This window comes from Zeus faber, assembly GCF_960531495.2.
Source record: "Zeus faber genome assembly, chromosome: 19".
In the NCBI taxonomy this organism is placed as follows: domain Eukaryota; kingdom Metazoa; phylum Chordata; class Actinopteri; order Zeiformes; family Zeidae; genus Zeus; species Zeus faber.
The window spans coordinates 25366542-25390705 of record NC_137206.1 but is presented as its reverse complement, the minus strand read 5'-3'; the positions used below and the strand labels follow the sequence as shown (position 1 = coordinate 25390705).

Sequence of the window (24164 nt, the reverse complement as noted above, 5' to 3'; positions counted from 1 at the left end):
ATTGTTCTAGAAGGTGAGGGATGTTCTCCTATAGTGAGAGAAAAAAAAATGGATCACACGCGTGACCTAAAACGAAATTCCAAAATCTGATCCCCTAAATGCTCTCTGGTATCTCAGTCGGGTCAAAGCTTATTCATTGGTGTAGTTGTACAAAAAACGTTCAACTTTACACATTGTTTAACTTTATAAGACGTTCATACAAACACAGGGGAAGACTGGAAACGCCCTTATTACTGGAAAATTACTGGATGATTTTGGATATGGGTGATTTTAAAGCTTCAATTGCTGATGTTTTTAGCAACAGGGGATGGACTTATGAAAACTCCCACTGGATCCTATACGACATCCTATAAGATCCAGTAGGATTCTATATAGAATGCCCCCCTCCGCCGGCTCGCAGTTTATTTCAAGTTTATTAATATCACTAGTGCCGCGTGTCTAAATTGCACCGAATTCAACGCCGCACGTCCTCGGGTCCCCAGCGATACACCTCACAGTAGATCAGGCGAACGATGGAAGGACATGCAGACATACATACATATATACAGACTGAGATTCCTTCCTTTGTAGTTGATCAAATCAAAGTGAACAGTGAAGACTGATCTTCACAATCACATGATTGTGAATGTGAGGTGTCTATATATTGAATAAAATAATATGTCATTTAATAGTTTAATAGATAGTGCCCTCAAGGCTCTGTCCCCTGTGGATTATTAAAATGTCTTTTTCAATCTCAGCTTCTTCATGATAAATCCACTTATTTCTCCTTCCCTTTCTTCCCGGCATGCGTTCTCACCCTGCATGGAGTTGAATATGCAGAAGAGGTAGACGAAGGGCCGGTAGAGGGCACCCCAGGCGAACAGGGCGAAGCCCCAGGTGAGGCCCAGCAGGACGGTGAGGCCGGCGATGCTCCGCAGGTCGGTCATCAGGCCCCGCTGGGGGGACTGGTTGTGGGGGTTCTGCCGCTTGATCCGGGCCAGCTGGACCAGCACCACAATGAAGACCACGAGGCTCAGGCCGAAGATAAGCAGGAAGTAGGCCACAACCCCAACGTAGAAGGCGGTGTCGTTACGGAGCCAGCAGCTAGAGGGCGACGGGCGCGGACACAGAAGTCCCAGGGGTTTGTGTTTAGTTATGGAGCGCGTGAAAAGCTTCTGTGTACATGAGATCCAAAGGGCCCATAGGTTTGAAATTTCAGCATTAATATACAGGATACAGCATTAATATACAAGGGCAAATCTGACTAGAAACAATGATTACTATTAATGATTTCTAGTTTGGATAGACTAGTTTCTAGTCTATACAAAAAAAAAATATTTTGTCTGCCCATGCAGAACAGTTCAGCCGAGGAAGGTGAAAGAAAGATGCTCTCTAAGGATGCAAGTAAAAATATGACCTCTTAGTAAAAACAGAACAGTCAAGAAGTTCAACCACACGGCATAATAAGATGTAAGGTTGGCGATCCCTGATCAGAGCGGCACCCGGGATGAACTCCCACCAGACAAACATGAATAAAGAGCTTGTGACACAGCGATGACATTAAAGATAAGTCATTAAAAATAGAGTTTGGAAAACATGTTTTCAAGCAGGACGGACATGCACCGTGGAGTGCGGCCGCTTACAAGTCATCCGAAGTGCCGTCCGAGTAGCGGTTGTAGGCCACCGGGCCGTAGTTGTCTTTGTCCACCGATATGAGAACAGTCACCACCATCAAAGGGAGACCTGCAACGACGGGCGACTTAAATTATCACAAACCACTTATCCGTCCCAAACCGCGAAAGAAAAGGAAAAGCAGGATGTTTTTGATAAGCGCTCTCGCCCGTGTAAATAAAAGCTTTTAACATTTTAATAGCCCTGGTGAGTGGCTGCTGGAGTGATTTCTGGTTCCTTAACTGGCCCCCTTCTTCTGTCAGCCTCTAAGGCTTTTCGGAGCGCGTCCGAGGTTTTTATCTTTAATACGTCTAAGTGCTCCTTCCACCCGTTTTCCCTTTTCCAACGAGGGTAAAAAAAAGATTGATGAAAAAAGACGAGATTTCTGAGGTTCTGTAATGATCATCAGACAAGTTCGCTGCCGTCTCTAACAGCCTGGGTCAGGAAGAGGTTCACTCTCCTAACGACTCGCTTCAGCAGCTCGGTTTGAACCCAATAATGACAACAAAACCTTAAAATCTCTTGCTACGATATTGAGGACCGTAGGCGCAAGGACACAATTATTTTATATTAAAATTCACATGAATGTCAATTCTTATTATTTTACTTTGCCTGATAATTAATCCATTTATGAGCGCTACCACCAACCCGGCTTCATGCTTTTTTGTGCTCATAGTCAAATTAATCTATTGAACTGTATCCATTCTATCTATTCTATTTTCCAACTTTTTTTAGTGCTACGAATACAATTTAAACCAATTCATTTGAATGGGGACATTTTCTTGGACTTTAGAAGAGGGTGGGGGGGGCCATGGGGAAGGAGGGCGGAGTGCAGATACGTACACTAAACTTACCTGACGCCCCCCCCCCCCTTTTCTAAAGTGGAAGAAATTTACGGGTTTAAATGTCGTTATTTATAGCACTAAAGATCTCGGACAATCCTGCTCAAGGACACGGTTCAATAGATATATTTTCGTCAATTAATCAAAAGAAAATTTTAATAATTGAAAAGAGTGAATAACACAGATTCTAAATCCTGGTTGAAATTCATTGGCTGTTTTTTTCTTGTAGATGAATTCACATCTCGTCAAGACCTGGGTTGGAAAATAGCAAACATTCAAGATCTGTGGGACACAAGACTTATTCCAAAATATCCCATCCAAAGTTGGAATCCTCGGGCCAAAATAGGGACGACTGATCAATCTATTAAAATGAGCACCCACCCCAGCCCAGCAGCGAGAACTTGACCATGTATCGACTGAGATAGGGTGTGAACACCCTGACGATGCTCAGGTACATGTGGAAGGCCTCCAGCCCCGCCCAGGTGAAGGAGGTCAATAGGAAGTAGTGCAGGAAGAAGGCGGTGCTCGTGCACAGCCCTGCGGCTGGGTGGCGCACCAGCCAGCCGTCCAGCAGGAAGAGCAGGTTGAGGAAGAGCAGCGACAGACACAGCTGCACCAGGATCTTGGTGGGAATGTCCCGGAGCAACTTCCTGTCCCAAGGAAAAGACAGAAAATCACCATAGTCATGCCATGAAGTGTGGTTCTGGGGCTATAATGGATGAATGCTAATCTAAAAATTCTCAAACTATCCTATTTTTAAGCTTCACCGGTGTGAATACAGGCGAGAATTAGTTATTAATGCAACGGCAGGTTTCGATATCAACCGTGAACTATTCCGTCTGATTTCTAAGATGATTTTTAGAGGAAAGAACGGAAGTGAAGACAAATGGTCCAAACGGTTTATAGTTCAATCAGCGATACGTTTGTTTTGCGTTCCATCGCTTCAAATAAAGTACTGATGAACAGTGAGCTTGGCAAAGGATTCCCCTTTCTGTTCAACACGTTCTCTTTTTGGAGACACCGCACCATTTTCTTTTCCAAGTTCTAAATTCTAAATGAACCTGACTCTGATTTGTACAGTTGGCACATGATTCATTGATATGGTTTTGTTGCCTGTAATGCAGCGCACATCTTTGCCCCCGTCACATAAATCCTCCCGAGCTCTTTCTCTAAGTGTGTGTGTGTGTGTGCTTGGTTTGGTTTATGGCGAGATCTATCACAGTTTCCTTGCAGACACGGTGATGTATAGAGGCCGGTCTGTAATGCGATTCTGCACAGTTATTGATAGGAATGACATTTATTTAGGCCTCCCATCCAATATCTCCACCAGCCACCATAAAATAATGTCCGACTTGTACATTATCTAGTTAGTTCATAACAATAATTCATAATTCATAATAATTCACATAATTTATACTCTATATACACATAAGTTATCCTGTGCAATTGTTTTATTTGTATTTTTATTTTTTCATCACTTTTTATTATTATTTTTATTCTCCATTTTAAGGACTGTTAAGCCTTATTTTCAATGCTGTTGTTTGATGTAGCGTAACGCACCAAGCCTCACCAGAACAAATTCCTAGTATATTTAAATGTATCTGGCGGAGTAAACTGTTCCTGGTTCTGATTATTTTTTGGTATACTTTGACAACTATACAGAATTTGGGGTTGGACAGCGACAAAATGTAGACTTAAATTGTTTCGGTAAAATCTTCTAATTAGTTCATTGTTGCTTGGTGGAAGGATTTCAGACATCTAAATTCATAGTATTACACAGCACGCCGTTTTCTATGGTCCTACTGATGCAACAAATCTCACTTGGAAACAAAGAAAGACATTGACACATCTACAGCTAAGTCCTGACAGAGGCCGAATGACGCAGCAGTGGCACAGAGTCGCACTTGAAGCAAAGGTACGTGAGCAGCGTGACGGAGAGGAACACGGCAGAGATTCCACAGCCGATATAGGTGATGTAGGTGAGGATGGCGGCCTGCTGCCGGTCTGAGAGTCCCCCTCTGGACAAGTCCTACACACACACACACACACACACACACACATTAACTTGAAAACAGAAAAGAACACATGAAGCACCCAGACACATCCACACTCACATATATACCGACTGACCAGCAATATGGCGAAGGAGGTGAGGTGGTTGCAGCTGCAGACGGTGCTTTTCTGCGTGGCGTTGACTACAAAGCAGCCTTCAGAGCTCCACCCGCCTCTGCCTTCTGAACATCAGAAAATGAAACACCCTGGCGTGAAGGTCAGTACTCGGTGAAGTTGGCACAACTCTGGCTTTTTGCTCCGGGGCGCATTTACCATTCAGAGTGAAGTCCCAAAACACACAAGAAAGAACATGGTTTGCCTGAAAAAGAAGATGTATCCTGGAGTCAGATGTAGTTGTAATTGCGTTAAAAATACGACCTTTCGTGATAATAGATATCACAAAACATTTTCAGGAAGGTGGTGGTAATGCACCATAATGCACCATCTGTTCTCTCTTACAGGTACGGGGTTGGGGTTTCGGATGCTGAAGTGAATGTTCTCTGTCAGGTTGCTGACCGACAGGTTGGCCACACTGGAGCCCAGGACCGGACCAATGGTGGTTTGATTCCCCAACGTTACGTCCTGTACGAGAAGCAGACCATGAAGCGTTTAATGTCGAAGTTGTTGAATATTTGAAAAAAAGATTCACGTCGAATTTATTCTTGACTTCTGGACACTTGTCAAAATTGTCCCCTGTGTTGTATCTGGCTAGCTAGCGTCTGTGTGGAGTGGGGTTTGAGCAGCTACACCTGTCCTGGATCTAGGTAATTGTGGCCCAGTATCAGCGTGGCTGTACACCTGTTGCTCATTAGAGTAATCAACGAGTGGTGGGGCAGGCCTCCCCCTTGTGCGGGGCATGGGTGGGCATGGGGGCGCTGCCGGCTTGCCCGTGGGGCGGGCGGCTCAGGCGGGGTGTCTGGGAGTCTGTTGCCGCGGGACCGGGATCCGGGCCTGCGGTCCGTGCGTTGCGCCCATGGCCCGGGTTCTGTGCCGGCGACTGTATCTTGTGCCTGCCTGTTGGTTGTATGTGTGCACCCTTGGGGTGCGGGGTCTCCCTGGGACTGGGTCATGCTCCTCGGGGCTGGGTGTGGGGGTTACTCCGGGGGGGGGGCTTTCCTGCAGCCATAGGGTATCTACAGGGCTGTGGAGTTCGGGGGACTTCGGGGCTCCTTCCGCTGCTTGGAGGCGCCGCGACATAATACCAACCTTCTACACCAGTACCAATGGTGATAAGTCATGTACACTCATCGGTGGACTCACACACACACACACACACACACACACACACACACACACACACACACACACACACACACACACACACACACACACACACACACACACACACACACACACCTACTTACATTTCCCCTGTCTGCGGTTTCGTCATGGTCAGGTGATATTAATTCCTCTTTCTTTTAAAAGATTTGTGCTGGTCTGTAAGTCAACAACAGAGCACTTGCCAAGAATAGCTCTTAGCTTTGATGTTAGAGGGTCCTATGGTGCTCCAGGCGTTGGTGGAGTTACTCAGATGGAGGGCGGTTCTAATTAGAATGACTATGAACCGCTTGTTTAAGACACATTTCAGAGACCCAAATGTATGTGCACAAGCACTGAAAAAGTAAGTTTTGCATCAAAGGTCCACTTTAAGTCTCAGAACAACGTGAACTCGTACAGGAACCTCATAAGATGAATCATAGATCTAATGGTATCGATGTTGTGAGGTACCTTGTTCAGGTTTTCAACAGCGGTGGAAGATGTACACATACCTTTAGATAGACTCCGCTCCTTTCCTCCCTCATTTACTGCCATAATTATGACAGGAGGAGGCCACGTGACCAGTTGTAGTTACAGTTTCCCTGGACCTAATAGTCCTAATAACCTAGTAGTGATCAGTTGTTTATAGACCCAAATATGATAAATAGTTCTCCAAAGAGGGAGGTTGGTGGTGGTTCTCTATAACCAAAAACTGTGCTCTTGTCATTCTACAGGTCATCCTCAGGACAGAGTTATTGCAGCAGTTGTTGATGATTTAAGAATTAATAAAAGAGTTGCATTGCAGGTTGAGAACCTAAACTCCACTTGCTGTGCTGGATGCAATGGCATACAAATACTCTGTGTTGTATGCCCAGCATGCTGACAGCACAGGTTAAAAAAATAATAATAATAATAATAACGTATTCAACGAGCAAGAGGGAAAACCCCCATCACCACACACACACAGGAGAGGAACCCTTCCTCATGACCCTCATGACATGTGTTCCATCTGCTCCGGACTTGTTCCACCTAGCCCACTCGCTACAATAAACTGGTGTGTTTCTACCCCATTGTCTGTCCTCTGTTCCGGAGGGCCCTGAAAATGCAACTCGGGTGGCATTTGGCAGGCGCAACTGCCACAGTGGCGCCTGAAAAGGGACTCTCAGGCACAGGAAAAAAGGGCCATCCGAAGATGCCCTGGAGCCACCAGCGGGTCAACAGGCAGCAGAAGCACCCAGGGTGTCCGGTGGAGGACCGGTGGAGAAGCAGCCGCAGCAACAACCACACCAAGCAGACTACCCCCTCCTCCCTTATGGAGTGTGGGGCCTCAGCTGCTGTGCTTGCTGGTGGAGGTGTAGCCGGGCTTGGCTGTTGCGGGGGCTGCTTGGAGGGGTGGCCTGGCTGCTGGGCTGCTGGATGGTCCGGTGGTGGCTGCTGGTCAGAGCATCTAACCACAGTAACCTAACCTAACCTGTTATGGTTGCTGTGGCTGCTTTTCTAACGGTGCTCCACCGGACATCCAAGGTGCTGCTGCTGCCAGTTGGGAGAGGGTTGGTGCTGAATCCCTTCCCCATGCCGGAGAGTCCCTGTTCAGGTGCCATGGTTACAGTTTCACGTGCCATCCGAGTGGCATTTTATGGCCCTCGAGCACAAGGATTCAGCCGATTGAGTAGAAACACACCAGTTTATTCGAGCGGGCTATGTGGAACAAGCCCCAGATAATGGACAGCATGTCATGACAAGGGCTCCTCTCTTGTGTGTGTGGGGACAAGGGTTTTACCTACTGCTTGTTGATTAGTCTAACAAGGGACAGGCATACAGCCCCACTGATCCTGGGCCCCAGTTACCTAGAACCAGGACAGGTGTGGCTGCTCAAAATACACCATCCCCACGCCACAGTTGGTAACAGGGCAAACTAACAATCTCACAGCATCAGAGCCTTTTGAGATTAAAACATTTTGCAGGTGGCCAAAGGCAGAGGTTCCAAAGCTCAATCACTAACAGATCTACAGTCCTCACAAATGCCCATGATGTCCGGGTGAAAAGCTGTGACGGGTCCGGTGAGTGGTCGTACCTGGAAGAGGGAGGAGGTGGCATAAAAGGTGAACTGGAGCCTGTCGGCCTGTCGCTGCTCCTCGGCACTCAGAGCGTCCAGCAGAGAGGAGGGCAGGAATACAGAAGCACGAATATCCTCTGAGATCCTGGATCTACCTGCAACACTGACCTGTAAGGTTAGACACACCACACACACACACACACACACTCACACACACACACACACACACACACACACACACACAGGTTTTTGGTGAATACATAATAAATTCATAGCATCGCCCCCATGAATGAAGAACACATTCATTCACATGAAGACGACAGACGAGTTGTAGAGAAGGAATTTCAGTTCAAGAGAGGATCTGTTTGGCAGATGGAACAGCCCTGTTTACTGTAACTCCGTATGTGTGAATCTACAGCACTATCTTCGTATTGTCTGCATTTTGTTTTCATTTTCAGTTTTCAAATCTTTCGTCGTTTTGATCAAAGATGATTCGAAAATGCCAGGGAATCGGTCTAGATGGAAAAGCTGTCATTGGTGGAATTTATCCAGTATCCAGAATGGTGCAGCCAGCCTTTTACATTATCCCTGACCATTTTCAAGATGATAGCTCAGATTTTAATTGTGTTTATTATTTTCAGGTTTCATAAAATTTAAATTATATAAGATGTATATAAGCAACCTACCATGGAATTGACAAAAAAGACACCACAGGTTCATGAAATATTCTTAAATTTGCTGTATTTTGTTTTTGTGTGAATAAAGTGGTTAAAACTCGAAACGCCGTTAAGGTCTTTCAAGTTTTCTTGTCTTGTGTACATTCATGTTTTCTTGCATTGGTTTTTATAAGCTGACCCGGTTTCCTCCCATCTTCAATTCAAATGAGAACTCCTTAAGGTTGCTGGTGAAGCCTCAAATGCTATCCTTCACTCACAGTAATAATAAATGAATGAACCTATAGAGTGAGATAAATCAAAGCTCAATGTGAACCCTTGTGAGTAGGGTCAGATATTGGGGAATCCTTTCCCATTTGGAGCAGTTTCCAAATTGCCTAATTCACGGCAATCGATAAGCTACAACACTAATGATTCATCTTATCAAGGCTGACCAGCTGGATGCTTCTCAAATAGCTATGTGACTGATTTTCTGACAATTTGGGGCCGTGCAGTGAATCACAATTAGGCGTAATTAGGCGTAATTAGGCGTTGAGGGAATTAAACTACAGGAATCTAGGAAACTATGGATGGACCAATACCAAAACTGTTATCAGATATCTGTCCGATAACAGACTCATTCAGGGTGTCTACATGGAAGAAAAGCCCCAATATAAAAATCGAATGCCGGGAGCATCAAACACGTCAAATAAGAGCAGCTTGATTTTCTGCTTTTTTGACGGATCACTCTTATATACAGTCAAGTCAATAATGAATCGATTGGTACTCGGTGTTGACTGATACTTAAAATGTAGCATTCAGAAACGGTGTATTGGTTGTGAAAAGGCGGTATTGTGCTTGCCAGACTGGTGACGAGGTTAACCTGGAGCTCGCTGGGGCTGACGATGGAGAAGGAGGCCTGCGGGAAGTTAGTTCCGTCCACCGTCCTGACAGCCAGAGCCAGAGCGCTGGAGGACAGCACCTCGCTCTCCTCTGCCACGACCAACTTCAACGCCAGCTCATCTACCGCTCTAATGATCCTGGCAGAAGGAACAAACAGGAGCTTGGGGGGGTATGTGTGCGTACGTCGGTAGTTCATGTCTAATTGTGTCTTGGACCATTACATTACATTACATTTAGCAGACGCTTTTATCCAAAGCGACTTACAATTGTTCAATCACCGACGGACGCAGCCATCAGGAGCAATGAGGGGTTAAGTGTCTTGCTCAAGGACACTACAGCATGCTAGCAGGAGGAGTCTGGGATCGAACCAGCAACCTTTAGATTACTAGACCACCAGCTCTACCGCCTGAGCTACCAACCCCTGTCGACCGTCGGACCGATACCATGTCGTCTGTGGGTGTTGTGTACCTGGTAGCGGAAGAGGAGAGCACAGTCGAGTCCCCTCCTATCAGGTTGCTGATGATGTTGATGGCCCTCTGTCCGACCGACTGGGAGACGGAAGGTCCTTCCAGAAGCTTCTCCAACCTCCCAACCAGCCGCCCCACCTGGAATATGATGGATCAACACTGGATTGGAGATCGTACAAACTGGCTCCAATGAATCTTCAAGAAAATAAATGAAAATTTGGACACAGCAAACAGTTATGGACCCACCTGAGTGGAGTTGAGTTGAGAAACGTCTTGTGTCAGATTCTCCAATTCCTCAGCTTCTTTCTTTTCCTTATCCTTCTCCTTCGGGCCGCTTTCTGTTACCAACATTATTTTAGTAATATCAGCAGATCATAGATAGTTGTGTAAGAGGAATGTCGAAAAGAAAAGTCATGAGCCATTATTGGCTGTCATCAACACTTATCTCCTGGTCAACACTCTCAGATCTTCAACTGGACGTACCGGTTGTTGTAGCCGGGATGGTGATGCCGGTGTTGTTTTGGAACGGTGCAGCCTTTGCCGTTGTCATAGAACCCTCAGTCGGGGTGCCGCTGGTTCGACGGGTCTGGGCTGGATGCAAAACCTGTGCCGTTGTTGTTGGTGTGTCTGCGGCAGTTGTGGTGGAAGGCGAAGCTGTGTTTGCCGCAGAGAAGCTGAATTCTGCCGAGGGCGTTGTGTTGAAGCTTGTTTGGCTGAAATAGGGCTGGGTGTTGGTAGCGTCGGTAGGAGGAGTGGAACCGCGGCTGGAGCTGGTCGCTGTGCGGCCGGCGGTACCCCCCAGGCTGGTAACAGGGTTAGCCGTGCTCAAATTTAACTCATTAGGGGTGGTCCCTGTTGTTAAAAAGTTATCTGCTGTGTAGTTTAGCTTCTCAGTTGTGGTTTTAGCTACAATTGTTCGGTTGGGTGAATGTGGTGCGATGAGCAGACGCTGTGTCGTGAAGTTTACAGTCTTATTTTCTGCGGCGGTGGGTGATTTATTTGGAGATGCCACGGCCTCATGTAGTGTTATTTGACTTTGAGTAGCGGTGGTAAACAGTGAATTACTGAGACTGGGGGTTATGTTTTGCGGTGATTCTCTGGGAGCAGCTGCGGTAATATTGTCCATTGTGGTAGTCGTTGTGTCTCGTGTTTTATTGCCTCGAGGAGTCTTAATGTTCCGGAGGGCTTGGTTATTGCCATTGAAAGCCATATTACCCACTGTGGTGGGATTGGGAGATGTTGTAGTCGGGTTCCTCACTGCATTGCTATGTAGATATGTATCATAAAGTAGGGTTTGGTTGTATTTAACACCTTTGTCCATGGATGATTGAATGGCAGAGATAGTGGCCGTGTTCTGTGTCGTGAAATCCCGATAACCTGTAGTGTTTTGTGGCCTTTGGTCATCGGTGGCAGTGATAACACTGTTCAGCATCGCCATTGTGTTCTCGGTCGTCGGGGTCGTGTTTAGTGCTGTGCCACCGGGGGTGGTTAAGATGTCCTGTTGTGTTCGATTGTTAACCTGTGCCCTCGACGAGGAACGGGGAGGACTCGCAGCTTTAAAAAGTGTCGCGTCAAGGAGGGGTGGCGACGTGATCCATTTGGAGCTGTCTGTGGCAACAGTTGTGTTGAGATGTTTTGCGCCGGGGGTAGACGTGTTGTTCACAGAGGAGGTTTCAGCGTGCACCCGGGTGTCAGCAGAGACCATTGTAGTGCCTTGACTTATTTTACCGTTCGTAACACCCGTTGTGTTCCTCAGCGTCGGACTGCCCGAGGAGATGGTCGCGACGCTTGACGCGTTCGCGGTTCTCGGCGTTGTACTGTAATTATCCCCCTTGTCGGGACTCTGAGTTGTGTGGTGAGCAGCCAGGTTCTGCAGGGCGGCCGGTACCGGCAACGGCGTCGTGTTGAAATGCTTTAAGATTAATTCTAATGTCGCGTTTTGCAGAGTATAGTAGTCACCTGTCGTATTCACGCTCACTGAACTGAGTGACACAATGGTGAGGTTGGGTAGGGTTGTATTAATTTGCGGAGGGTTATCCGTGTTTACCGTCCTTGGGTATTCTCGTTCCACGGTCGGTGAGGTGGTAATGTGCAGCAAAGTTGTATATAATGCTTGAGCTTGAGTATTGGTTGTTGTTCCGGTCGCTGGTGACGCACGAGGTCGGCGAGTGTCTGACATAGAATTCACTGGTGTTTCTGCCATCGATGCGTTTTGTTTTCCCGCTTGGGTTGCGGCATTTTGCGCTGTTTGCCGAGGGGTCGTACGCGTCCGGGGTGCCGCTCCTTGGAAGGAGGCCGGTTGGCGTCGAGTCGTTTCACTGTGCTCGGCTGTCGAAAACCTCTCCGCCACGGCCTCTTGCCCGGGTATGTCAAACGAGGCCGGAGGAGGTATCAAAGGTGGTGCGCTTATGTTGAAATTACGCAGGGCGGAGAAGGGCGCAGGAGGTGGGCGTCGACAGCTGTCGGTCAAAAGTACAGCGAGGCTGCCATTACGGTCACTGCAAAAAAACAAAAAACAGACATAAAAAGAGAAAAAAAAAAAAACTTTTTAAATCATAAATCTTGTGAAAAGCTGAGTGAAGATTGTTGATATCTGACTTAGTTTTGTAGATATTGTCCAATGAACATCAAAGGGGCGTGGCTCAGAGGATCTATAGACCTATCGTACCCACTGGTTGCGTTTCATTTATAAATCCCTCCCTGGACAGGCCCCTCCTTACCTCAGCACTTTTTTGATGAAAAGTATAGGTTAATGTCCATTCCCTGTGTCCGAACGCAATTGGGGAAAAAAGGTTTTAAGTACGCTGCCCTTTCCATTTGGAACTCTCTGCAGGAGGACTTGAAACGAACAGATTGTATTTCTCGTGGACAATTTGTTTCAATTTTAAAGGACTTAGAACTAAATAGCTTTAGGCAGTGTCTTTGTTCAAAACTTTTAAATTGTTCACGACTTCTTCTTTTGGTTGTTTTATGCTTAAACCAGAGCTTCCTGTTTATGAGTGCTTCTTGTCCTTTTTGTGTCTTCTCTGTAACCTTGATGAATCTTGTCTTCTGCTGCTTTCTCGGTCAGGTCTTTCTTGAAAAAGTGATTTTTGGTTAGATATAAGTTAAATAACAAAACCCCCCAAAAAAAAAACAATTCTACAACCACTTTTGGGTGTTGGATGTAGCCAACATTACATTTGCTCCGGACTGACCATCTGAGCTTGGGTTGGGGGTCCATACAGATCTCAGCGGCGTCCATGTCACTGACCTCCCAACTCAGACTGGCCTCCAAAAGAGAACTGGAAGACAGTCCAGGGGAACCACACACCACTGAGGACAGACAATCACACTATTTCACGACAGGAAGTATGTTCAAGCAGACGTACTGCACACACATTTGTTTTATCCGCTTGACATTTGGTAATCCCTTTGATTTATATATCACTCGACTTTTTTCAAGTCCAATCAAACGCAGACTAACCCATGCGAGCGAGAGGCTTATCGATGGCGATCCCCATGCTGGAGTCCATTTGTAGGAGCAGAACGTCAGTAAGCGTACACACATCCACTTGCCCGGACATCTGCAGTATCAACATGCAGCTGTGCAACCTAGAGTTTGGTTTCACCACAGAACAGGAGTGGAGGAGATTCAGGAGGGAATTAACAGAGTTTCCCCGTAACCGTCTTTGTCACAATCTCCGCTTTTGGACACGTTCTTTAAAATGGCACCGGATCACATTTTTGTATACAAACAAGGGTAAGGAATCAGTGAAAACCCTGTTGATTCTTTCAATTTGCATTCTATTTTTTCATTAGGAAATCTACAGCATGGCGAAGAAAGACTGATCTACCTCTCCTCAGTTCTGTGACACTCGACATGAGCCGCCTGCGGAGACGGAGCAAAGGATGAAGGAAACCCGACTCCCAACGCAGCGTGGGTCAGTTATGTAATGAGGTTTTCATCAACGTTATTAACATATAAACATAGTGTTTTGAGACTTTTCAGAGGGCGCCGAGGGGATTTTGTTACCTGGTAACGATTTGACACTTGAGAAGAGCTTCGGCATCGTGACCTAGACAAAAAGCTGATAATAGGTGTGAAATATGTCTGTTTAGATACAACAGCACAGACCAATCTGAAGATGTTGTACGCCACAATCGTTTGGTTTGCGTGGGAATGCAATTATGGAAGGTGTTATTCCGTTCGATTGCAGACTTACTCTGGCAGATGGTCACAAGGAGGGCTTCTGCTGATTTTGGATAACTAGGAAATCGTAATCAAAAAAAAAATATATATACACATCAACATAACCTCTATACACATACAGCAAGCCAATGTACAATGAATTGTTGTCCAATTATCCTGGTGTTATCTTTCTAAGTCACTGAGACTGACACTGTGATAAAGAACTAAGATAAAACAACGAAAAAAAAGATACCATGTTTTGTATGTGCTCAACATTGACTGAGGAGCTGCTGATGTTGATGCTGAGAGCAAAGAACTGCCCTGGAGAGAAAAAACAGATAGTATATAACTAAGCACATGAATGGACAAATAGATAAATAAATATATGCACATATAAATGAATAAATGTATGTATATTATGAATATAACCACAGAACACACACAGTATGAACACAGATTCATCATCCAAAACTACAGATCCAGTTTATAATATCATTATTTAAATGGAAGGTTTAGGTTTTTTTTGCTGTGTTCTTTTTATCTCCAGAGGCAGGTAGTTGTTAGTGTTGTTAGTCAATGTGTGAAAACAGATATTTTTTTGTAAAGTCTGTGTGTACACGTAATGTGCAGTGACTGGTGGGAGAAATCAGAGGGGCTTCCTTACGTTTGTCTCTACAGAAAGCACTGCAGTCGCAGAAACCCGGCCAGTCCGCTGAAAACAACAGGCGGAAAACACGAGTTTATGTTAAATCAATTAAAGATCAATTAGATGATCGCTCTACCAAGTTAGCCCATGCTGCTACCGCCACTTCTTTTCAGAGATCGCCTTGGCCAGCCACAAAGGACGACGTGTGAAGTGTATTTGCACTGTTATGCCATTGTGAATTGTTTGGCACTATATGATTAAAAACTGCCATGGGACTGCAGATGACAGTTAGATGAGGGAAAATCTGGTGCAATACCTCAAATGTGGGTATTTATGTTTAATATTGTACATGGTCCCTTACAAATCAGTCAATCAGTACAATAAATAAGAGATTTGCCTCAATCTAATGTGGAATTTCCCTCTGACAGATATGTGTGAACTCACAGCTGCAGGATTTTCCCTCTGGTTTTAGAAGAGGGACAACTCCTGGTTCTAGCAGAGAGCTTGTGAAGGAACACACACACACACACACACACACACACACACACACACACACACACACACACACACACACACACACACACACACACACACACACACACACACACACACACACACACACACACACAGCATCAGCACACGAACAACATTTTGCACGAGATTGCACACAAAATGCTTCTCACCATGTGATGTCTGAAGGCCTGACTGACTGGCAGATATCTTCCAGTGAAGAGGGTGATGTGCACCTCACAAATCTACCATCAGAGGGCGCCAGATCCTCACACAGCCCACGGCCTGTCAATGGCCCATTTGAAAAGATGTCAGTGGACATAAGGACCTAGTGTATCTCTGTCCTTAAGTCTTTTTATATAGGTAGGCAGGGAGGTATGTAGGTAGGCTGGTAGGTCAGTAGAAAGGTGGGCATGTATTGAGCTTGGCAGGCAAGTAGGTAGGTATCGAGGTATGTAGATAGGGATGCAGGTAGGTAGGTAGGAAGGTATAGTAAACATAGAGGTAGGTAGTTATGGAGGTAGGTAGTTAGGTAAGTAGGGATGCAATCAGGGAGGTAGATAGGTAGGGATGCAGGTAGTTATATAGGTAGGTATGGAGGTATGTAAATAGGGATGCAGGCAGGCAGCTAGGTAGGTAGGTAGGGAGGCATGTAGATAGGGATGCAGGCAGGCAGGTAGGTAGGTAGGTATGGAGGCATGTAGATAGGGATGCAGGTAGGTAGGTAAATGGGTAGGTATGTAGGTAGGGATGCAGGTAGGTAGGTAGCCGGGTGGGTAGGTACAATAGGTAAAGAGATAGGTAGGTAGGTAGGTAGGTAGATAGGGATGCAGGTAGGGATAGATGTAGGTAGTAAGGTAAATAGGGATGCAGGCAGGGAGGTAGATAGGTCGGTACGTAGGTAGTGATGCAGGTAGGTAGGTAGCCGGGTGGTTAGGTACAATAGGTAAAGAGATAGGTAGGTAGGTAGGTAGGTAGGTAGGGTTGCAGGTAGGTAGACAGTAAGGTAAATAGGGATGCAGGCAGGGAGGTAGATACTGTAGGTAGGTATGTAGGTATGGATGCAGGTAGGTAGGTAGCCGGGTGGGTAGGTACAATAGGTAAAGAGATAGGTAGGTAGATAGGGATGCAGGCAGGGAGGTAGATAGGTAGGTATAGATAGGGTTGCAGGGACTGTAGGTAGGTGAGTGGGTAGGTACAGTAGGTAAAAAGATAGGTAGGTAGGTAGGTAGGTAGATAGGGATGCAGGCAGGGAGGTAGATAGGTAGGTATAGATAGGGATGCAGGGACTGTAGGTAGGTGAGTGGATAGGTACAGTAGGTAAAGAGATAGGTAGTCAGGTAGAAAGGGATGCAGATAGGGATGGAGGTAGGTAGGTAGGTAGATAGGTAAACAGGGATGCAGGTAGGCATGTAGATAGGTAGGGATGGAGGTAGGTAAACAGGAATGCAGGTAGGCATGTAGATAGGTAGGGATGGAGGTAGGTAGATAGGTAGATAGGTAGGTATGGAGGTAGATCAGTAGATAAATAGGGATGGAGGTAGGCAGGTACATAGGTAGGTCTGGAGGTAGGTAGATAGGGATGCAGGTGGTAGATATGCAGGTGGGAATGTATGTACCTCCTGAAGCCGGGTAGGCATGTAGATAGGTAGGGATGGTGATAGGTAGGTAGATACTGTAGGTAGGGATGGAGGCAGATAGGTACGTAGATAGCTACTGGAGGTATATAGGTAGGTAGGTAGGTAAATAAATAGGGATGCAGGCAGGCAGGTAGATAGGGAGTGGTGGTGGTTGGGATGCAGTTAGATAGGTGGGTATAGAGGTAGATAGAGAGGGAGGTAGGTACATAGATATGGAGGTTGGGATATGTGTAGGGATGGTAGGTGGGTAGTTTACTCCTTACCGACCCTCTCCACGTGGCCTAGATGGCAGGTTTGGAGCTTTTTATCAGCAGCTCTCTGCAGTTTGCTCTGCAGTAAACACACTGGTACAGATTGACTGAACTGCAGCACAACACTGCAGTTTGTGCACCTGAAAACCAAGAGAATGTCATTACACACACACTCGCACACGCACACTCTCTCTCTTTCTCTCACACACCCTGCCACTGTCTTTGCTTTACCCTACACCGGCTTCCTTGTCACATGACAGCCAGAATTCCTGAGGGGAGACAGAAGAGAGGGATTAAAAAAATATGAGAAGAGGAAATGCGAGTGAGAGGAACGAGGCAGATGGAAAAACAGGCCGAAGTAAAGATGACAGACAGACTGACAGACTGACAGACAGAAAGAACTGACCTGAAGACGACTGTTCCCTTGACATTCATGTGGCATGCTCGTGTTAAGTTCCTTCAGGTTATTTAAGAGGGTGTTTTCTGTCATGTGGTTACATCCAAACACATCGAACACCTGAAGGAGATACGGACAGAAAAGAGAGACGGTATTTAAAGGGTAGGTTCAGAGTTCCTGTGTCCGTAAAGGAGAGATAATGTGGGGTTTTTTCATCATACAGCAGGGAATTTAAAAAGTTTAATCTTGAGCAAAATAACTATAAAACGTGATGCTTTCAATTCAGTGCAGTGGTATTCAAGCAGTTTTTTTTTGCAGAGCCCCCCTCCCTAGGATTTCAAGGGCTTGACAACCCCCCCCGCCGAAAAGTACAAATAAAACATCATATGCATCCTACTGTCTGTCATATGCAAACTAATGTAGTTTATGGCCTATTCACACAGGCTTATGGTGGAAGAAAGGTGCACAACTAATGAAGAATAAACAAACAAACAAACAAATAAATAAATAAATAAATAAATAAGAACAATAATAATAATAATAATAATAATAATAATAATGAAAACAAATAACGAAAATGAATTAAAATATTAAGAAATTGTAGTAGTATATTATTTAAAATTAATTAACTATTATACTATTAGATTTAGAAACTTTAAATACACATATTTCATGAAATTTTACTTTTTTCAAATTTTTTATCTTTAATTTTCTCAGATTTCCCACATTCAATTCCACCGTGCCCCACTGGGGGGGTTGGAGGTGGTGGCGTGGGTGAATATTACCGATTTGGAAAAAAACAGGGTCTTGTATGCATCAGATACACACAAAACTACCCAATATTGAAAGTGATGTCATGATAATCTCTAAAATCTCACCCAGTGGAAGACTCGTGCCTCAGAAAGAGAAGCTGTCTCAGCCTCCACACTGACGAACATCCAATAATAAGAAACTGTGGGGACAAACAGCGGAGGGGGTCGTGTTAACAGCCCTTCGGTGTGTATCGAACACTCCGATTGGACAAAGGTTGTGTATGGCTTACTGTCATTGGAGCAAAGCTGGGCGACGTCACACTTCACAAGTGGGGATCCTGCAAAACGTAAAAAAATCACAATGAGATGTCAGAAGTATCACAGTACACTTACTCAAGTTTTTTAGGGGAAAGTATTATTTTATTTATATATAGAAATTATAGCTGATAATAGTCAGGTAATGTAGCTGCATTTTAAACTAAGATCTTGTTTTCATGTATTAAATTGACCTTGCCTTAAAGATGCAAGATGTATCGATATAATCATTTTGTTTTTGAGATGATGGAAGATGTATTTCCCTCATTTCACAGGAGCTAGGCTAGTTGATCCCCTCTGCAGCCATCCATTAAGCTAATACTTGCCTCACATTGAATGCATAAACGTATTTGACACGGGATCCTCCTCTAGCGGCCGTCAGGTTAACTGTGAACTGTGGCTCGCAGTTTGCTCAGCTGTGACATTTAATATTTTCCAAAAATGGAAGTTTAAAACACCCTTCATTCAGTGTTTGCAAAGTGTAAACGGAAATGAAAAATACACACAATTCACTCACATAAAAACAGATTCATTGATAGTGAATGTGGTGACATCCAACGCTGACGTAAATAATGTCATTTCCCGCTCATCGGGGAAAACTACTCCTGTTTTTTTTTTTTCCCAATCATAGTGGAAACATGAAACGCTCCTTTTCCGGCGCGTTCGGGACGTCAAATGTGACACATCAAGAGAAGAAAAGAAAGTCAATCTCCTATTTTAAATGTGTTTTCCCATGTTCAAAAAACCTGTATATATGCAACCATTTTGGTGTAAAAACGGTATAATTCAGCAAAGTTAACAGAATGATGGAACCACCTATTTTAATACCTCTTGTCAAAAATGTGTTCATACATGTATGTCAGTTACCGTTTGAGAAAGGCCTTGTGGGCATGGTTTGGCCGGCAGGCAAAGTCGTGATTGGAGGAGTCTTCTTCGTCACAGAGATCTGATAGGCTGGAATGGTGGTGGGTGGTGGAGCTACAGTGAGATAAGACACGCTTTATTGACTCCTTCGGGGGGTGGAATTGGGGAATTTGGCTGATGTAATGAGTGACGGTGTGGGCTTTGATTCACCTGTGGACTCACTGGCTGCCGGGGCGATCCGGGTGCCCCGGACCGTTGTTTGGGAGGATGGAGTACTTTTGCCATACCCTGTATTCCGGTCTAGTGGGCTCCTTGTTGTGGATGACATCACTTCTGACAAGGAAGGTGGGGTCACGGTGATGGATGGATGCAGGCGGGGAAATGAAGTCTGGTCTGTGCTGTCATTGGTGGATGGACATAGTTTTTGGCCGCTATTGGCTGTGAGACAATCAGTCTGTCGTCGACTGGTCGGCATGGCGGTCAGTCTGCTTATTAGGGTTTCTGTAAATAGGAAACAAGGATGGCGGCCATGTTTGCCACATTTTGTAATACTCTAGTGCAGGGGTGCCCACTCTTTTTCGGCTTGCAACTACTTTTTCAAATGACCAGGTCAAAATGATCTACCTTCATTAAAAAATGCTAAATATATTTATTTATATGTATATACTGAGTATACTTCATATATACAATTTATGTTGGCGTACCTTGCATCCCTGCATGAACCCTTACGGCACAATAGCATTAAATACATTTATGGTCACTACCTTACTCCGATGACTTGCACTGAATGGAGCCGGCCAGGGTTGCATAGTCCGGACAGTAGCTGCTGATAGCCAGCCTTAAGCAGGCTTCCAAATGATCATCCGTCATGGTGGAACTGTATTTGGACTTAATAATCTTCATGTGGGAAAAGGCTGACTCACATAAATAAGTAGAGCCCAATAATGCAGTCAAGGAGGTAGCACATTTCCTCATGTTTGGGTTATTTTCCTCTGTGAGTAAGTTCAAAAACTGTCATGAGCCCTGGACTTGAGCTGAATGTCAGCCTGTAGTGTCAACATCTCATCCTCCACTGCAGACCAGTTCAGATGAAACAGTGTTGCAATTTTTGATGCGAGTGAATCAACCTCAATATAGTCCCTAAATGGGTAGCACATAAATGTAGTGATTGGCTTGAGTAAAGCACCTTGAAACCGTTTGTCAAAGTCTGACAGACAGTTTTCAATCTGCTCTGTGTAGCGCAGACTGTCGGGGCGCTCCTCGCACCCCTCCCCTCCCTGCCTTTCCTTGGGTCTCCAGCTTTGATGCAAGGTTTTGAAAGTTCCCCAAATATAGTGAAATGTTCCTTGAGTATTGATTTTATTACATACATTTTTAGGAATTTATTGCACATTGTGGCATTATTTCACATATTATATAGGTAATGCATTGTTACAGGGCCTAATAACAATAAAAACTTTCAAAGGTTTGACAAATCTTTCATTGTTTTAAAATGTGTTGTTTTTTTATGTTATAAGTACTGTGTAACCCTGCAGTGAGACACTTTCAGCTTGTAACTTCAGCAGCATAACCCTAACCCTAACCCTAACTCACCAGTAGCATTTGAGACAGGACTTGCGGGCGTAGCAGCAGAAGGAACTGGAAGCTGCGCTGGTAGGGAAAACATACCATGTCAGGAAGTGCTTTAGAGTTTAGGAGATTTGCAGACGTTGATTCATTATTATACTTGGACCTCCTCAGACCTGAAGCTACGCTTACCGAGACCAGGAGTTGTGTATATACGGCCAAATCTAGGGGCTGAAAGAAATGCAAATGTGATCATTTCCATTGCCAGGATTCTGTGATACTTCCATATCAGTTTCATGTTAGATGCTTCATGGGTGTGCAACTGGAAGTGAAGGTCACCGCAGTGAATGCAACAGATCAGTGAGTGTCATTCCAGCGTGACCACACCCGCTGCTACAGCCACCACAAAATAATAACATGAGCTACCACATTCATGCGAAATGGCCCGCTTCAATAAAATGTTGTTGCTTTCAGATTATTAAATGGAAAAGTGATCATTAATATCATAAGCTTCTACAAGGAAATCTGGATTTATTTGTATTGATGTTGATAATACATGGATGAGAATTGCCTGGATCTTTAAAATCTTTAATTGGGTTCCAATCGTGACGTCAGATAGAACTCATTTGGTTAGGTTAGAGCACATTAGATGGATAGGATTTGATTAGATTGGCACTTTACCTTCAGAAAATATATAGAATTAACTAGAGGCGGCATCAAACTGCAAAGTATGAAGCGCAGTGTCTGCACGTGTTTTTCCTCACCACACGGGAGGCTCGGATCCCTCTGCCTGGCCTCGTCGCTGCTCACGCCCCAGAACCGGGTGTCCCAGCCAATCACGGAGCCGTCCTGGCATAAGGCGTGGGCCTCCAGGTCCTCCCACACCCGGAAGAGGTAGAGCTCTATCTCCCCGCCTGCAGCTCCCTGGGGCCGGTCCCTCGGACGGCAGCCCAGACGCAGGGAGCCGGATGGGCGGGTCGCCTGAGCGATGACGGTCCTCTCCGCCACCAACTGTCCGTTCACCTGAGACGTGTATTATGTATTATTAGGCAGCATCAGGACTGTCTTTCTGAAGTAAACAGTAAAGCTCCTGCCCGCTAGAGCACTTATTATGGGACAACTCCAGAATTTCAGCATCAGAATCGCTTTTATTTTTGCTTGGTTTCATTTGGTGAGGTTTGGTGCACTTCAGTACAGCCCATAAAATAAAACGCTTGACAGACAGAAAAAAAGGAGAATAACTATAACATCAAATAGGATAAAGAAAAAGAAAATCAAAATTAAAATGTAAAGTAAATGCAAATACCCAAAAATACAAACACTAACTATCTTATTGCAGAATGTACAGTTAGAAACTATTGTTATTGCACGTACACCATTGCACATGATTGCAACATGATCACGATTGACCCCATTGTACAATGTATTGTAGCTCGGTGCATGGTGGTGGACTGAAGCTATTCTCTCAATACTGGATCGATTTAAACGATCACGATGCATGTCACCTGTTGACTCACAATGATCGCAAAATGTTCAGGTTAAAAAACAGTTTCCCGTTAAGGACAGGACAGTCATTTGAGGTCATCAAGTACTGTCAGAAGTGCTCGTCTTGAAAACCTGCCGAAAAAAGGTACGTTAGAAGTCACCCTAGGATTTGAGGTGAATGGATGACTTCCTAATGTACCTTTTTTGGCAGAGTTTTAGGATGGCACCGGGTACATCCTGACCTACAAGCTACCCCACGATGCTTTTCGCCACTCCCACCAGCCCTCCACACGTTTGTTTTTCCCATTTCGGTGTGCAAGTAGGGAGCAGCTTTAAATGTGCCATACACGTCACTGACGAATTCCAAGACATCATTCCAGTTGTGTACTTCACAAAATATTGCCCCTTAACAGTTTGCCCCAGGCCCCTTACAGAGAAACACATTTTAAGATCTCAGTCAAACTCAGTCTCAGTCAACTGGTTAATTGAGAATGAATCAAATGAAAAGGTAGTTACCTCGAGGCTGAAGGAGTTTCCCCGCACGTCCCTCCGCAGACAGACCTGGTGCCAGCGTCTCAGCGATAGCTGCAGGGGGAACCGGTGTCGAACCCCCAGGAGCCACCCGTACAGCGCCCCCTCGTCCCCCTCCAGACCCAGCTCGGGCCGGGGGGCGTGGGCCGAGCTGTAGGAGAACGCCACCCAGCCGCCGGGCGTCAGCACGCGGACGTGGACGCACACCGTCGCCTGCAAGAGCAAGGGCATAGGCGCCCCGTCCTGCAGCTTCCACCGGTCCCCACAGCCACTCAAGACGGCCTTACTGTCCCCCAGGAAGTAGGACAGGGCTGGTGACGAGTGCAAGAAAGAAAGAAAGAAAGAAAGAAAGAAAGAAAGAAAATTATTTAAAAATTACAAATTTATTTAAAAAAAGAGAAATCACAAAAAAATTAATTTACAATGTCAGCACCCTTTTTCACCTCTTATTTATTTAATATTTTTTATATATTTTTGAATCTATATCAGCGTTTAGTATACTGCGTTTGCTTTCCACCTTTAATGAACTTAAGTGAGGGGATATTCAAATTAAATTGTTGTATGACAAACACATTCAAGTTCAAAATAAATCACAATGTTTCCATGTGGATGCATTATGGAGTGCTGATGCAGTGAAGTCGCTCCGTACCTGCGGGCAGAGACGCCATCGCCACCCACAGCCAGACAAGCTGCAGAACCTGCTTCCGTCCGTCGGTGTAAAGGCGGCGCATCGTCCCTACGAGACGGTAACACAGCGATTAAGCTGTCTGCTGCAAAGACGTATTTTCCTTCCCTTAAAGAACTGGAGAAAGGGATCAGGCACCATAATTGCACCCCGCTATAAATTCATACATTCATACTCATTCATATTCATACATTCTTTTTTATTTATTTACGCAGCTCTGTGGAATACTTGACTCTGATTGGTCAGCAGCTGCAGCTGGTCAGCGGTGGGTTATTTCTGAATAATCACGGCTGTCTTAACAATGACCACGTCGTCAGGGGAAACCACTGGCCTGGATTCATGTCCCTCGCAGGATTATTTTCACATCACACTGCATAGAAACTACGATGGAAGCCTCGAACAGATGGACACACATGTGTTCAATTTCACATTAATAACAATATATATATATATATATATATTTTTTTTTTT

At 45.1% G+C, this 24164-nt stretch overlaps 1 protein-coding gene across 1 annotated transcript in view; it reads right to left on the bottom strand.

Annotated features, from left to right (window-relative positions):
* adgrg2a (adhesion G protein-coupled receptor G2a) overlaps positions 1 to 23739 on the bottom strand; it is a gene marked incomplete at both ends in the record, with an annotated part of 32290 nt that extends 8551 nt beyond the window's left edge. The window contains 20 exons of the mRNA XM_080020468.1: positions 797 to 1083; positions 1623 to 1722; positions 2874 to 3142; positions 4397 to 4521; positions 4623 to 4726; positions 4818 to 4863; positions 5004 to 5126; positions 7876 to 8025; positions 9373 to 9550; positions 9882 to 10018; positions 10127 to 10218; positions 10485 to 10683; positions 17115 to 17238; positions 17330 to 17367; positions 17505 to 17615; positions 18374 to 18447; positions 18538 to 18585; positions 21757 to 22015; positions 22994 to 23319; positions 23658 to 23739. Coding sequence (XP_079876594.1) covers positions 797 to 1083; positions 1623 to 1722; positions 2874 to 3142; positions 4397 to 4521; positions 4623 to 4726; positions 4818 to 4863; positions 5004 to 5126; positions 7876 to 8025; positions 9373 to 9550; positions 9882 to 10018; positions 10127 to 10218; positions 10485 to 10683; positions 17115 to 17238; positions 17330 to 17367; positions 17505 to 17615; positions 18374 to 18447; positions 18538 to 18585; positions 21757 to 22015; positions 22994 to 23319; positions 23658 to 23739 — 2872 coding nt within the window. The remainder of the gene's footprint in view (positions 1 to 796; positions 1084 to 1622; positions 1723 to 2873; positions 3143 to 4396; positions 4522 to 4622; positions 4727 to 4817; positions 4864 to 5003; positions 5127 to 7875; positions 8026 to 9372; positions 9551 to 9881; positions 10019 to 10126; positions 10219 to 10484; positions 10684 to 17114; positions 17239 to 17329; positions 17368 to 17504; positions 17616 to 18373; positions 18448 to 18537; positions 18586 to 21756; positions 22016 to 22993; positions 23320 to 23657) is intronic.
* Between the last annotated feature and the right edge of the window lie 425 nt (positions 23740 to 24164).